Source organism: Lytechinus pictus, chromosome 2 (genome assembly GCF_037042905.1).
Source record: "Lytechinus pictus isolate F3 Inbred chromosome 2, Lp3.0, whole genome shotgun sequence".
Classification (NCBI taxonomy): domain Eukaryota; kingdom Metazoa; phylum Echinodermata; class Echinoidea; order Temnopleuroida; family Toxopneustidae; genus Lytechinus; species Lytechinus pictus.
Window position 1 is genome coordinate 10,091,213 of NC_087246.1, and position 17,453 is coordinate 10,108,665.

Genomic DNA, 17,453 nt, shown 5'->3' on the forward strand with positions numbered 1-17,453 from the left:
GGGAAGAGACTGGCTACTCCAGTAAGTCACATCGCATCTATAGGAGTTATTGCTGACTTCAAAGTCAGTCTTTTACCTCAGTTAAAAATACTTCACAAATATAATATGCATAATCTTATGAGTTCAAATCCACTTCACTCTTAGAATGAAAATATACATAATTTGCAATTCAAAAAACAACATTCCGTTTCCACATACATATTTCTTTCCTGAACCTTCTCATGCAGTATCCGTAACTGATCGAGGTAATAAAGAGAGAGAAATAGAGAGAGAGAAAGAGAGAAAACAATGGAAAAGACTGGTTACTCCAGTAAGTCATATTGCATAGGAGCTATTGCTGACTTCAAAGTCAGTCTTTTACCTGAGTTAAAGATACTTCACAAATATGAAATACATAATTTTATGAGTTAAAACCCACTTCACTCTCAGACCAAAAATATATTTTCAGCATTCACAAAACAAAATCATTTCCATGTACTTATTTCTTTCCTGAACCTATGAGTTAGCAAAGGTTTTCTCAGTATCTGTAACTGAACGAGGTAATAAAGAGAGAGAAAAAGAGAGGGAAGGAGAAAGAAAGGAAGAGACTGGCCACTCCAATATTAAAGTCACATTGCAAAGGAGCTAAATGCTGACTTCAAAGTCAGTCTTTTACCTCAGTTAAAGACACTTCACATAAATACATAATTAATGAGTTAAATAAAATTCACTCTCAGACTAAAAATATGCTTTCAGAATTCACAAAACAATATTCTGTTTCCATGTACTTCTTTCCTCAACCTTTAGGTTAGCAAAGCTATTCTCAGCATTTGTAACTGATAAAGGCAATAAAGATATATAGAGAGAAAAAGACAGGGAAGGGGAAAGAAAGTTAAAGAGACTGTACTCCAATAAGTCACGTTGCATAGGAGCTATTGCTGACTTCAAAGTCAGTCTTTTACCTCAGTTAAAGATACTTCACAAAATCCACTTCACTTGCAGACTAAAATACATTTATATGTTTGGAATTCAGATAACAATCCACTTCCATTCAATCGTTTCTTTTCTGAGCCTTGAAGTTAGCAAAGCAAACTTGAGAATCTGTAACCGATTAAGGTAATAAAGAGAGAGAAATAGAGAAGAAATAGAAAGAGAAAAAAGGGAAGAGACTGGCTACTCCAGTAAGTCACATCGCATCTATAGGAGTTATTGCTGACTTCAAAGTCAGTCTTTTACCTCAGTTAAAAATACTTCACTTTTTATATAAAATACATAATTGTGGAGCGTTGTGGCCCAGTGGATTAGTCTCCGGACTCTGAAACAGAGGGTCGTGGGTTCGAATCCCAGCCATGGCGTAATTTCCTTCAGCAAGAAACTGATCCACAATGTGCTGCACTCAACCCAGGTGAGGTAAATGGGTACCGGTAGGAAGTAATTCCTTTAAAAGCTGTGTGCGCTATGAACGCCTAGCTTAGCCGGGTAATATAGGAGCGCCTTGAGCACCTAACAAGGTGGATATGTGCGCAATATAAATATACCCTATATTATAATTTTATCAGTCCAAATCCACTTTACTCTAAGAATGAAAATATACATAATTTGCAATTAAAAAAACAACATTCCGTTTCCACATACTTATTTCTTTCCTGAACCTTCTCATGCAGTATCCGTGACTGATCGAGGTAATAAAGAGAGAGAAAGAGAGAAAACAATGGAAGAGACTGGTTACTCCAATAAGTCATATTGCATAGGAGCTATTGCTGACTTCAAAGTCAGTCTTTTACCTCAGTTAAAGATACTTCACAAATATGAAATACATAATTTTATGAGTTAAAACCCACCTCACTCTCAGACCAAAAATATATGTTCGGAATTCACAAAACAAAATCATTTCCATGTACTTATTTCTTTCCTGAACCTTCTCAGTATCTGTAACTGATCGAGGTAATAAAGAGAGAGAAAACGATGGAAGAGACTGGCTACTCCAATAAGTCATATTGCATAGGAGCTATTGCTGACTTCAAAGTCAGTCTTTTACCTCAGTTAAAGATACTTCACAAATATGAAATACATAATTTTATGAGTTAAAACCCACCTCACTCTCAGACCAAAAATATATGTTCGGAATTCACAAAACAAAATCATTTCCATGTACTTATTTCTTTCCTGAACCTTCTCAGTATCTGTAACTGATCGAGGTAATAAAGAGAGAGAAAACGATGGAAGAGACTGGCTACTCCAATAAGTCATATTGCATAGGAGCTATTGCTGACTTCAAAGTCAGTCTTTTACCTCAGTTAAAGATACTTCACAAATATGAAATACATAATTTTATGAGTTAAAACCCACCTCACTCTCAGACCAAAAATATATGTTCGGAATTCACAAAACAAAATCATTTCCATGTACTTATTTCTTTCCTGAACCTTCTCAGTATCTGTAACTGATCGAGGTAATAAAGAGAGAGAAAACAATGGAAGAGACTGGCTACTCCAATAAGTCATATTGCATAGGAGCTATTGCTGACTTTAAAGTCAGTCTTTTACCTCAGTTAAAGATACTTCACAAATATGAAATACATAATTTTATTAGTTAAAACCCACCTCACTCTCAGACCAAAAATATATGTTCGGAATTCACAAAACAAAATCATTTCCATGTACTTATTTCTTTCCTGAACCTTCTCAGTATCTGTAACTGATCGAGGTAATAAAGAGAGAGAAAACAATGGAAGAGACTGGCTACTCCAATAAGTCATATTGCATAGGAGCTATTGCTGACTTCAAAGTCAGTCTTTTACCTCAGTTAAAGACACTTCACATAAACACATAATTTAATGAGTTAAATAAAATTCACTCTCAGACTAAAAATATGCTTTCAAAATTCACAAAACAATATTCTGTTTCCATGTACTTCTTTCCTGAACCATTAGGTTAGCAAAGCTATTCTCAGCATCTGTAACTGATAAAGGCAATAAAGATATATAGAGAGAAAAAGACAGGGAAGGGGAAAGAAAATTAAAGAGACTGTACTCCAATATATCATGTTGCATAGGAGCTATTGCTGGCAGCTGACTTCAAAGTCAGTCTTTTACCTCAGTTAAAGATACTTCACAAAATCCACTTCACTTGCAGACTAAATACATTTATATGTTTGGAATTCAGGAAACAATCCACTTCCAGGCAATTGTTTCTTTTCTAAGCCTTGAAGTTAGCAAAGCAGACTTGAGAATCTGTAACCGATTAAGGTAATAAAGAGAGAAAAATAGAGAAAAAATAGAAAGAGAGAAAAGAAGAGACTGGCTACTCCCATAAAGTCATGTTACAAAGGAGCCAAATGCTGACATCAAAGTCAGTCTTTTACCACGGTTAAAGAAACTTCACATAAAAACATATTTTAATGAATTAAAATCCACTTCACTCTCAGACTCAAAATATATCTTTGTAATTCACGATACTGAGTTCCGATTCCATCTACTTACAGGTGTATATCTTACCTGAACCTATGCTATCTATTCTCAGTATCTGTAACCGATCGAGGTAGTAAAGAGAGAGAAATAGAAGTAAAAGAAAGAGAAAGAAAGGAAGAGATGGCTAATCCAATAAGTCACATCGCATAGGAGTTATTGCTGACTTCAAAGTCAGTCTTTTACCTCAGTTAAAGATACTTCATAAATATGAAATACATAACTTTATGAGTTCAAATTCACTTCACTCTTAGAATAAAAATATACATAATTTGCAATTAAAAAAACAACATTTTGTTTCCACATACCTATTTCTTTCCTGAACCTTCTCAGTATCCGTAACTGATCAAGGTAGTAAAGAGAGAGAAATAGAGAGAGAGAGAGAAAACAATGGAAGAGACTGGCTACACCAATAAGTCACATTGCATAGGAGCTATTGCTGACTTTAAAGTCAGTCTTTTACGTCAGTTAAAGATACTTCACAAATATGAAATACATACTTTTGAGTTAAAACCCACTTCACTCTCAGACTAAAAAGATATGTTCGGAATTCACAAAACAAAATCATTTCCATGTACTTATTTCTTTCCTGAACCTTTGAGTTTATAGCAAAGCTTTTCTCAGTATCTGTAACTGATCGAGGTAAAAAAGAGAAAGAAATAGAGAGAAAAAGAGAGGGAAGGAGAAAGAAAGGAAGAGACTGGCCACTCCAGTAAGTCACATTGCAAAGGAGCTACTGCTGACTTCAAAGTCAGTCTTTTACCTCAGTTAAAGATACTTCACATAAAAACATGTACATAATTTAATGAGTTAAAATAAAATTCACTCTCAGACAAAAAATATGCGTTCAGAATTCACAAACAATACTCCGTTTCCATGTACTTCTTTCCTGAACCTTTAGGTTAGCAAAGCTATTCTCAGCATCTGTAACTGATCAAGGCAATAAAGATATACAGAGAGAAAAAGACAAGGAAGGGGAAAGAAAGTTAAAGAGACTGTACTCCAATAAGTCACGTTGCATAGGAGCTATTGCTGACTTCAAAGTTAGTCTTTTACCTCAGTTAAAGATACTTCACAAAATCCACTTCACTTGCAGACTAAAATACATTTATATGTTTGGAATTCAGGAAACAATCCACTTCCATGCAATCGTTTCTTTTCTGAGTCTTGAAGTTAGCATAGCAAACTTGAGAATCTGTAACCGATTAAGGTAATAAAGAGAGAGAAATAGATAAGAAATAGAAAGAGAGAAAGAAGAGACTGGCTACTCCCATAAAGTCATGTTGCAAAGAAGCTAAATGCTGACATCAAAGTCAGTCTTTTACCACGGTTAAAGAAACTTCACATAAAAACACATTTTAATGAATTAAAATCCACTTCACTCTCAGACTCAAAATATACATTCGTAATTCACAATACTACATTCCCATTCCAATTTTTTTCCTGAATCTTTATGTTAGCAAAGCAAGTCTCAGTATCGGTAACTGATCGAGGTAATAAAGAGAAAGAGAGAAAAAGAGAGGGAGGGAGATAGAAAGGAAGAGACTGGCTACTCCAATTAAGTCACATTGCATAGGAGCTATTGCTGACTTCAAGTCAGTTTTTTACCTTGAGCAGTTAAAGATACTTCACATGAAACAAAGAATTTAAACCCACATAACTGAAAGAAAAATCAACTTTATTTTATATTCAATTACCCTTATGTCCAAGTTTCATGAACCACATCCATAAACTTTCAAATTTATGAAGGCATTTCAACAAATAATCCAATATGCTCAAACTTCCTTGACTATAAAGTGACTATTGACTTTCATCATGTGACATGACGGGTTGAAACTCAGGCAAGGTGATCAATGATACTTGATTACACTTATGTCTAAGTTTCTGAACTCGATCTATAGACGGGTTGAAACTCAGGCAAGGTGATCAATGATACTTTATTATGCTTATGTCCAAGTTTCATAAACTCGATCCATATACTTTCAAAGTTATGATATTTCATTATAAACTTAACTGGTCAAAATTGTGATGTTTATCCCCCAAACATGGTCCAAGTTCATTGACCCTGAATGACATTTGACCTTGGAAATGTGAACTGAACAGTGATACTTGGTTACCCTTATGTCAAAGTTTCATGAAATAGGTCAATATACTTTCTAAGTTATGGTGATATTTAAAAAACTATTAACCTTGGTCAAGATTTCAGTGTTGACGATGCTGCTGCCGCTGTCTGAAAAGCGGCACCTATAGTCTCGCTCTGATATGCAGGCGAGACAAAAATGTGTTTCCAGTGTTAATATGAACTTTAATTAGGTACTGTTGTTTAAGTCTACACTGAATATATTGCTTAAATTAAATGAAACATATACATAACAATCATTCATTTGATTTTACTTGTCTTTAGAATGTAAAAAGCAACATAGAAGATGTAGATGCCATAGATGTAGATATAAAGATGTAGATGTAGCAGATGTAGTAGAAGTGGAAGGGCAATTGTAGAAGTACTATTATGCCAGCTTGTTTAAATCCATATTATATTCAGCATGAAATTAGACAAAAATAAATCAGCTCTATCATTACACATTTTTCTTTAAAAGAGCATGTATACATGTACATGTGATGTAACATCCTTTCGGTGTGCGAATGGAGGCCAGAATGCCAGACATCTGCATTTATTATACATGTCATAGAGCAGAATAAATAAATGAAGAATTTGACAAGGGATCGTGACGATGGGTCGAAGAAGGAAAAAAAATCAATTTCGGCACAAACACCTCTATGGTGCTCTTGCTCAATGGGTGCCCTGATGGGGCAAAGCTTCACTTGAAATTTTCTGCAAGTTTTATATGTGAGACTTTGTCTTGCCTGTCCAAATGAATTTCAGAATTTTAATTTATTTTTAGCACATAATGTATTATTTTCATATGTCTTAATACTTCCAGTTGCACATTTGTTACAGCCTGGGTGATGGGGGTAGGGCCCTGGGGGTTAATGAAATTTAAAAATCCCGGGCCACTGCAAGAAATATCGCTTAAGGCATATTATGGAGAGCAGATTTGCATTTTGCAACGGCCAGACAGACCATCCAATCACCCAACAAACTATAGGCCTATATACATGTAATAGTGATTGCTAAGTATCCACTTCGAACTTTGTTTGATGGGTGTATAAAATCTAGGGGCACTTGGTGATTTTACACATTCACATTTCTATTCAAGTATGAATATGCAAGTGACAAGGTATCTACTAACCAGGGTGAATAAGTCTTTGGGTTTTATCATCATCATGAACAAATCGATTTGTGCTGATGCTTTTTTTTGTATTTCAACCACTTCAGAGTAGCATGTAAACATACAAGTGGAATGCCTCTGGCGGTCTCACCTGCATCACGCGATTCAATATAGCAGCAGTGCTGATTTTGAAAACTACTATTCATATAATGATACAATACTACGTTCATTGACATTCGACCTTGTTCAAAGATACTTGATTACTCTTATGTCCAAGTTCATAAATCAGATCCATAAACTTTCAAAGTTATGAAGGTAATTCAACAGATACCCCCCCCCCCCAACATGGCCAAAGTTCATTGACCTTTGACCTTGGTCATGTGACCTGAAACTTGCACAAGATGTTCAGTGATACTTGGTTACTCTTATGTCCAAGTTTTATGAACTAGACCAATATACTTTCAAAGTTATGATGGTAATTCAACAAATACCCCCAATTTGGCCAAAGTTCATTGACCCTAAATGACCTTTGACCTTAATCATGTGACCTGAAACTTGCACAGGATGTTCAGTGATACTTGATTACTATTATGTCCCAGTTTCATGAATCAGATCCATAAACGTTAAAAGTTATGATGGTAATTCAACAGATACCCCCAGTTTGGCCAAAATTCATTGACCCTAAATGACCTTTTTCCTTGGTCATGTGACGTGAAACTCATGCAGGATGTTTAATAATACTTGATTAACCTTATGTCCAAGTTTCATGAACTAGGTCCATATATTTTCTAAGTTATGATGACATTTCAAAAACTTAACCTTAGGTTAAGATTTTGATGTTGATTCCCCCAACATGGTCTAAGTTCATTGACCCTAAATGACCTTTGACCTTGGTCATGTGACCTATAAAAAGAAACAATTTCATGATATCTTAGTTTTGCTGTTTTAAGCCCATCATGGCTCTGGGAAACGGGGGTGCTGAAGCACACCCAAGATTTAGCTGTGATGCTGCGTATTATTCCCCATAGGTAGCACCCCCTGGAAATCTGGTTTGTATGCTAAAAGCTTTTTTCTTTTTTTCTTCTTGCTTGTCAAATTTTTCCTGGAACAAAAAACACCTTCACTTTGTATCAAAACCCCAAATTACCTTCATTAGGTGGTTTAAAATCACCTTGATCACATGAATCCCTGTTAAATTATGTGAACTTTTTCAGGCTAAAAAATACCTGATATTTATTCATGCATTCCCATCGCTCCAAAACATACCTTTCAAGAAAGTTCTCAAAGTTACAAGCATGCGCAGTATGATCTGATAAGCAGGCAAGGTGCGAGATTCAAAATCGCTAGCTCAGCAGCCTCCTACAGCGCCCACGTGCAACGACAAGCTGGGCTAAGAGAGTTCCTGTACGTTGCTTTACACTGCCAAATCTATCATGAAAATCAGGCGTATGATTAATCACTAATCTTTGCTTATGGGCCCTTGTTTTTACTCTTTAAGCTCACTGGTTAAAACAAACAAACAAACAAAAAATGTTTTCATTATTTTTTTTTAACCTTTCCAAAACTGTAGATCCAGGCACTTTGACATTACCAGGTCAATAAAAGAAGTTTCATTGGAATCTCCGAGGACATTTCAAAGTTTATTGACATTGTAAATGGATGAAAGAAGATACTCATAAATGAGATGACTTTGCGGTATAAACTAACGATTAATTGTCCTTCTGTGCACTGACATGTGATAACAGCGTACAATGGGATAATGCAGAGGTTTTAAATCATATGTACTTGAATGTATATACTTGCTTTTCATTGTCGATCTTGAACATGATAGGCAGTCAAAGCTATGCCTACTTTCATCTTTTGAGAAAAATATTGGCTGAGATATCACAGAATGCTTCACAAGCACATATTCAAAGCATAAAATCAGGATTGTGAGAACATTTCACTAAAGGTGAATAATATGAACATGATTAAAATCATCCAATTTTCATGCACTATTGCTGCCAATCAGAACAGTTATAAAGTAGGCCTTGTACTGTTTTGAAAAATAAAGATTACAAGTAGGCCTTGTGATACTTATTTTTCAAAGAGTAAACAGCAAGAATCCTTTCACCATTATGATCTTGAAAAGAAGTACCTTTTGGCCTAAATTATAGCCTCAGCCAGTAAGCTCCATCTTATTTTTGTTCTTCTGAAGTGGGAATATGTATTGTAGTTTCACACAGGTGTACCAGGGAGTTCATCCAGGATGGTTCATTGGTAAATTTTTTAGACAAAAAATCCAGGTGTATTTTACCAGAATTTTAACTGCAAGACTACAGTATTCAAGCTCAAAGATCACCTGGTTGCACCAGCATGACCATATACTACCCATCAGAGCCTAATGAAATTAAAACCATTAGAACAAAATGTACAAAATAATAATAATCTGACAATGCAATACAATGTTTCCAGATTGATTGATTAGTATGATCGATCACACAGTTGATCAATACAATTCATCATAAAATCACCTTGTGATACAGGCACAGATTATCTAGGACCTAATGGTCAGTTACTTGTGAATATTTTTAGACGTGGTAATTTTCCAATTCCAGGTGGGAGTTTCATAAAGCTGTCTGTACGTTACGAGCGACTTTACGTAATATGAAACGGCCCCCTGGCCATGTCAATGCATGTACAACAACGTGTTTACAGACAGATATGACACCTTAGTCCTTGTAGATATCCTCTGATACAGTTTCAACAACAATAACAAGGTTCAGACTCTTTTCTTCAAATACATAAAACATGCTTAGTACCATGTGCAATTTTTAGCACCAATGGAACACCTGACACCAACTCCTGACCATCGCTGACCAGCTAGCTACCAGTAGAACTTCTGGTTTGTTCAGACGATATGGAAATCTTATTAAACCGGTATAAGGCATTGTAAAAAGTCATGGTGTTATTGGCCAAAACTGTCTTGCAAGCTTCAAAAAATAAACAGTACCTTTGGTTTTATCCTTAAAATAATTATAGTGAAAATTCACAACACTTTTTTGCCATGTACATGTAGGTCTACATTTGTACTGCTAGATATGGAAGTAAAAATTAAGTCATGAATATGAATTTATGATGAAAAATATGATAGACTTGATAAGGTGATATAAGTATTGAAAGTACTATGGATGAACAAATATTGAACAATAAAACAGTTTTGAAGAATTGAAGAAATACATACATGTATATAGGTTAGCCAATCATAAGTGCACAGCACAAATAACTTGTGAACATAAAAAGTGCAACCAATTCTAATGGATAGCCTACAAGCCATTAATAATACAATGGACCCTGATACGTTATATGAAATTACTACTATGTAAATAATACACAGAATTCATTTGTCTAAATGGGATTCATTGGGAAAGGTTGTTTTTCCTGTTCACATTTCATAACATGTGGGTAAAAGATCCGCCAAGGATACTGCACTCCGTCAAGGTATCATTCATGACTGAAAGTGTGATATGAAGATATGACCAGCAGCCTGACCAGCAGCCTGACCAACAGCTTGACCACTCATGATCAAATACCAGTTCCTTTCCGGTTCAGAAGTGGTGGGTCCCAGATCAGTTGGTGTCTCGTGCCCGGAAAGAGATGACCGATCATAATCATCTGAATTTTTTTGTATCAGGAAATGATATTCAGCATTGCTTTTCAGCTTGCAACTGACCACTCAGATGTCTTAACCTGTTGTGTTCAAATTTATTGAATTCTCACATATATATTGTACTGGAGAATCCAATTCTACTGGAAAACCTTTCACTGGATATAATTTATATGATGCTCCATGCTTGATTGTTGTTTATATGTTTTCTAGGTAAGTGTAGTAATACATTTTTTCCTTAAAACGAAACACAAGACTGAAGTTAGGATTAATCAGTTAAATAAAATAATTTACATCTTGAGGTGTTTCACAAAAATGATGCTCAAGCTATGATATTATTGAAATACTTAGGATTGTAAATATTTTTCTTTTGTTTCTTTTATACACAGCAAAAGACATCATGAACATCACTCATAACAGCAGTGTGGAAGTAGTTCCATTCCATGAGAGACTGGTGATGGCATGTTTCTACATCGTTGTAGCGACGTTTGGGACAGTTGGCAATGTGCTGGTCATCATAGCAATTTCATTCTCCAAGAAGCTCCAGAACCCGACCAATGCCTTTGTGCTAAGCCTTGGCTTTGCAGACCTGTTGGTGTCTACCATGCAGCCTCTTCAGGTGGTAGGCCTCTTGGCCAAAGATGGCTGGCCCCTGACGGATCAGGTATGCGAGATGGCTGGATCAACCATCGTCATTTCCATAACAAGTAGCGTCATCACCCTTGCCATGATCTCTATAAACAGGCACTGCTTGATCACCAAGTCCCGCAAGGTCTACGTATCCATCTACCGAGGGCGCAACATCTTCACCATGGTTCTCATCTCCTGGCTTCTTCCAATTGCCATTCTTATCATCCCCCAAGCTGCTGGATACGGTAAACTCGGATATGACAAGTTCACCCATCTCTGTGCTTGGGACTTTGCACATCCACTCGCAAAATTCTATCAGATCATAGCAGCCATGATTGGAGTCTTCTCCTACTCGATCATCTTGGTCTGTTACTCTCTCATATATCTTCATCTCAAGAGGCACTCCTTGTCCTTGCAGCGTCATTCCAGTAACCTCTCTACAAATCGCATTGACAGCAAGGTTAAGGTCAACATCAAGATCACAAAGAACCTTTTCTACATCGTCTGCGTCTACATGGTTTGCGTGGTGCCCTACAGTATCTGTCTCATAGCAATATCTGAAACCAACAGTCTGGCTCGTCATGCCTCTCTGTACCTTGCTCTTATCCTGGTGATGAACAGTTGTGCCAATGTCATCATCTATGGATTAAAGCATCCGCATTTTCAAATTGTCTTCAAGTGCATCATCACTTGCAATTTGAGCAAGATACCTAAGCCATCTGCATTCCTGAGATTTCTCTTGAACCAGAAGTCAGAATCTCACCTTGCACAATGTAATGGTGTACCATCTGATAAACCAGTCAACCTGACCAGTGACACTTGGCTATCACCTAACTCATCCAAGAAGAAGAAACCTTTGTCATAGCTTTCACCATCAATCACAGTGATGTTCAAACATTGTAGGCTGGAACCAATGAGTGTTCAAATATCCTTGGAGACTGAAACCATTGACAGCTACCTAGTACTTTGTTCTACATTATAACTGTTCATAGCTTTTACCACTTGAATATCAAATCAGACTGAGGGGATGAAAAGACATACCTTGCAGAAGTCTCATGTGGTGAAAAACATTGAACATTTCTAAAGTGGTCTTGTGATAATTCAGAAAACAAAGTAAATGTTTGTAAATATATATAGTAAAAAAAATATTTATCAGATATTCCTTTTCGTAAATGTGATTACATATGGAACATATGAATGTCTTAGTCTTGTCAAATGGCCGCACTTAAACACAACTCCATGAGAAAAACAACTTTTTCTATATATTGGCTGTCATTTTCATTTGTTTCAAGTTACAGCTGTGATGAATTAGAAAGCAATTTCCAACATTTTGTGTCAAACTTTTCTTATACAGCTTTTTTTTTTTCACTTTAATAATTAATTATCTTTGTGGAAAAGCCCTAGTTTGCAATGCAATTACCATGACTACATCATTGATGTCTCTCCACAACCTCTTAGACAAGACAGAAATAGAGGATGCGTGTAAATAATAAATGCCTAGCATGTTTTTATCTATGAAATTGCTTCCACTGATAAGGTAATTGTGATTAAAAGGTAAACTTATCAAAGCAGTCTTAGCTGTAAATCTATCATAGCATTTAGGAGTTAAGGCAAAAGTGCCATATCAACTTCTTTCACCACCAAAACATGTTTACAATGTTTTGTATTTGATTTTTTTGTGTGTGTAAACAGGCTTTAATATAAGAAAAAAGGGTTTAATTTTGAGGTGGTAAAACTCAAACAGTACCTAAGTTTAAAAGAGAAATTTACATGTGCAGACGAGTAGACGTGTGAACAGACGTGGCTGCTACAACACTGAATGCAGTGGAATTCCCTTCCATTTTAAAATGTTTTATAAATTGGCTTTTCTGATAAAGAGCTGGGATTGGACAAGATGTTACTTGTGAAATAGTCAAATCAGCAATTTAAATATATTCTGGTTATTAGGCTTAACTTAAATATTTAATATTATTTTAAACCAAAAATAGAATACTTTCACACAGATAAATAATGTAAAAGTAAATAGATGCTAGCTAGTCACACACAAAATTGACAGTATCTAGGGCCATATAATAATAGTCAGTTCTTGTATAGCGCATAACACATTATAAATAACGTCTCTATGCACTTCCAAAGGACTTGGATATTATTACCCTGGATTTAGCCCCGCAGCCTTTTACAGCGCTGTGGCATTTCAAGGAATAAATTCCTGCCAGGTACCCATTCACCTCACCTGGGTTGAATGCAGGACAAAGTGGATAAATTTCTTGCTGAAGGAAACTACGCCATGGCTGGGATTTGAACCCACAACCCTCTGTTTCAAAGTCCGAAGACTAATCCACTGGGCCACAACGCTCCACATAATATATACTAAGATAGCACAATTTCATTAAAGACAATGATAAAAAACATGATGAAAACCTGAATTTCCAGTAAAAAAATTTGTCATTAAAGCATTAATTATTTCTACTGCAGAAAATATAAATTTTATTATTTGGGAGAGCTAGCATGCACACATACAAAGTTGGACTAATGAAATGATTTTAATAGCGGTTTCCACTACGATTGACCAAAATGTACACTCAAAAAGTCAAAAGTGCTGATTTGCTCATCTGCTAAGCGACACACAGCATGAACAAAATAAATAGTGACTCTTCAAATATATTGACCATACTAGTATCTGCATGCTAATACTGAGTATTCTTAGTGTCAGTAACACTCAGATATTTTTTTACTGCTTTTCCATCATAAGTACATGGGAGTTTTGAAATACCTTGCCATCATTTCATGGTTGGCCCTTTCACCTATATAAAGGATTTGGTAATGCACAGGAAAAGACATGTATAACTTTCCTGCGCACAGAAGAAAATGTCAGTCATTTTCCCTTTTGCTGCTAGATGTTAGCTAAGAATAGATTTGAATTTGGCAACAATGCTCCTGTTCCAGCCCCTGTTACTACTAGTTTCTTATATCATACATTGTTCACTCACATATATTAATTCTTCCGGTAGTGGTTCTAATGATTCATAGATCTCTTGAAGTTTAGACCATTTGTTGCCAAATTTATGGCAAATTTGCTTATTTCCCATGTTTTATACCAAAATGGAGAAAGTATTGCATCAAGTGACTCTGCTTGAATCTTTGGTTCTTTTAATCAGATATGATTTACTTTATTTACATTGTATATAAACTTTTCTTTACAAATATGAAAAGAACATTAAATGTTTCTAATGTAAACCAAGTTTTTCAGGTTTTTGTGTACCGGTCTGTGTAACAACAATGGTTGAATGAGTGTTGAAAGTCTTCTGGAAAAAAATGTGCAGTTTGCTTGAAGAACTCTGTTTGAATTTCACACAGACGGTGTTAAAAACATGATTTCTGCAGGTCCCATGCATATAAATCACTGAGTCTATTTAAGTGCATAAATTAAAAAAATAAAAGGTCAAATAGTGAATATCTTTGTCTTTAATTTCACACTTGTTGCTATCGATTAGACCATGGCTTGCTTAAATATGGATGGGGGATTATTTCAATTTATTGTATAAACCAAACAACATAACACGAAGATCAAATTTAGCACCCTCTGAAAAAAGTATCAATCCTCTATTGGACCACTCTCATTGTACCCATTAACCCCTTGGAGACTGGATAATTTTGCTATGTAACACATGTTTTCTATAGACTCCAGCCCACATTGACTTTTGCAGACTTAGTATCCAATGGGTTAATAAACTAAGCAGCATGAAATGTTCATAGAGCATAGTTTGAATCAACAGGTTCACATAACCTTTGTGAATCTTGATCATAGAGACTTGAGTTTATATTCTACTACTTTTGTAATGAGATAACCAGTCTTTTAGATGCTTTCCCCAGATAAAAAACATATATGTTTACAGATCTATATTTTCAGTCTAGCAGACCAATCACATGGATGAAGAAAACAACCAAGCTTGTATTTCCTTTGTAATTTGTCAGAATTCATTTTAAGATACCTAAGTTTAAGATAACAAGGTTTCATTTTGTAACATGGAACAAAAAACAACAACAAAAACATTGGAAACAAGGGAAATAATCAATGATAACACTAACCAGAAATGAGTAGCATCTATGTCTTTCCAGTTCACGGGTTCAATATTATCAGGACTGTTCACATTAGCATAAGTTTTCACATTCTACTATGTGATTGACCATAAGGCTGATTTTTAGAAATGATTGCAATATGCAATCATTTCTAATCTGGAATTGAAATTAATTGTATCGATCAACTGTACAATCAATTACGAAGCTTTGATACAAGACAACAGACAGTTAACTATTTTTAATAAGTTAAAATAATTCTTTTGATATTGAAGGTCAAAACCACCCCAACAAAACAAATTGGTTTTTTTGGTGGGGATTTTTTTACCTGATTGCTAAGAAAGCATGAATGCTTGTAAGCAAGCAACCAGAGGACCGACGGCTTAAGGTCCTCTCCGAAGGACCTGGTAATGAGGATTAATGCCTTACCAAAGGGCACTAGCGCACCAAGTGTGAATCGAACCCGGGTCACCAGAATACGAATCCCCCGCTCTACCGACTGAGCTAAAGAAAAGACAAGTGGAGCGCCTCTGGCAGTCCCACCTGCATCGCGCGATTCAATATAGCAGCAGTGCTGATTTTGAAAACTACTATAAAATAATTATTCACAAAAAACACCATTCATATAATGATACAATAATACGTTCATTGACAATAAATGACATTTGACCTTGATCATGCGACCTACGACTTGTCAGTGATATTTGATTACCCCTATATCCACATTTTATAAACTATATCTACCGGAATAAACTTTGAGAGTTATGACAGCAATCTAATAATTACCTCCAAATTGGCCAAAGTTCAATGACCTTAAATGACCTTTGACTTTGGTCATGTGACCTGAAACTCGCACAGGATGTTCAATGATACTTGATTACTCTTATGTCCAAGTTTCATGAATCAGATCCATATACTTTCAAAGTTATAATGGTAATTCAACAAATACCCCCAACATGGCCAAAGTTCATTGACCTTTGACCTTGGTCATGTGACCTGAAACTCGCACAGGATGTTCAATGATACTTGATTACTCTTATGTCCAGTTTCATGAATCAGATCCATAAACTTTCAAAGTTATGATGGTAATTCAACAAATACCCCCAACTTGGCCAAAGTTTGTTGACCTTAAATGACCTTTGACCTTGATCATGTGACCTGAAACTCTCACAGGATGTTAAGTGATACTTGATTACTCTTATGTCAAATTTTCATGAATCAGATCCATAAACTTTTAAAGTTATGATGGTAATTCAACAGATACCCGCAACTCGGCCAAAGTTCATTGACCCTAAATGACCTTTGGCCTTGGTTATGTGACTTGAAAGTTTAAGGCAGGTGTTCAGTAATACTTGATTAATATGGCCAAGTCTCATGAACTAGGTCCATATACTTACTAATACCCCTTTCATAAACCCAATAAAACACAATTATGCGGCTAATAGCAGCATAATTTGGTCGTAAAATCAGAGGAGGACAAGAGTTATCCGCATTATTCTGATGCTGCTATTATCCGCATAATAGCGGCAGCGGGACAAGATTTTGAGTTTATGAACGTATTTCCAAATAATGCGGATAATTGCCATGGTGCGGTCACAAGGTCACCCTTTTCCAACACAACCGCATTGGAGGGGGCGTGTCCAGTTGTCATGACGATTATCCGCCTTTTTCAGGACAGGCGCTCATAAAAATAATTTATGGAGTTTGTGAACGCAATTTTTATTGAATTATCCGCATTACTCTTAGGCGGCTAATTGGAGGATATGTTTTATTGGGTTTATGAAAGGGGTATAAGTTATGATGACATTTCAAAAACTTAACCTTAGGTTCAGATTTTGATGTTGATTCCCCCAACATGGTCTAAGTTCATTGACCCTAAATGACCTTTGGCCTTGGTCATGTGACCCGAAACTTAGGCAGGATATTCAGTAATACTTGATTAACCTTATGGCCAAGTTTCATGAACTAGGTCCATATACTTTCTAAGTTATGCTGTCATTTCAAACTTAACCTTCGGTTAAGATTTGGTGTTGACGCCGCCGCCGTCGGAAAAACGGCGCCGATACATGTAGTCTCACTCTGCTTCGCAGGTGAGACAAAAAATCAACTAAGCAAAATGGTGAGAATTTAAAGAAAAAATTGATATTTCAAAGTTTTATGAAAAACATTGATAACAAATGATAGAGTTAATGATGACACTCATTATTTCTTTTGTAATTTATTATATGAATTACAGACTATATCATTTATGTAAATTTAACATTTAAGGAAACATCTTCATGAATCACAATAGCCCGAATTCACAAAGGTGGTTTTAAAAACCCACGGTTGAATCCATGGTTTATGCAGATTTTCCAGAAGGAATCAAACCTTGTTTCACATTGTTCATAATGAAGAATTTTTTCTTTTATATTTCATATAATAA

General features: G+C 35.7%; 1 protein-coding gene across 1 annotated transcript; it reads left to right on the plus strand.

The window, feature by feature from the left end:
• Positions 1 to 10,060: 10,060 nt before the first annotated feature.
• On the plus strand, positions 10,061 to 14,188 carry LOC129275754 (melatonin receptor type 1B-B-like). The gene is made up of 2 exons (XM_054912244.2): positions 10,061 to 10,534; positions 10,711 to 14,188. Exon 2 carries the CDS (start codon positions 10,722 to 10,724, stop codon positions 11,814 to 11,816), a length of 1,095 nt encoding a protein of 364 aa, XP_054768219.1. The 5' UTR covers positions 10,061 to 10,534; positions 10,711 to 10,721; the 3' UTR covers positions 11,817 to 14,188.
• The last annotated feature ends 3,265 nt before the right edge of the window (positions 14,189 to 17,453 follow it).

Excerpts from the sequence above, each read along its gene's own strand:
- LOC129275754 (XM_054912244.2), top strand. The coding sequence starts at position 10,722 with ATGAACATCACTCATAACAGCAGTGTGGAAGTAGTTCCATTCCATGAG.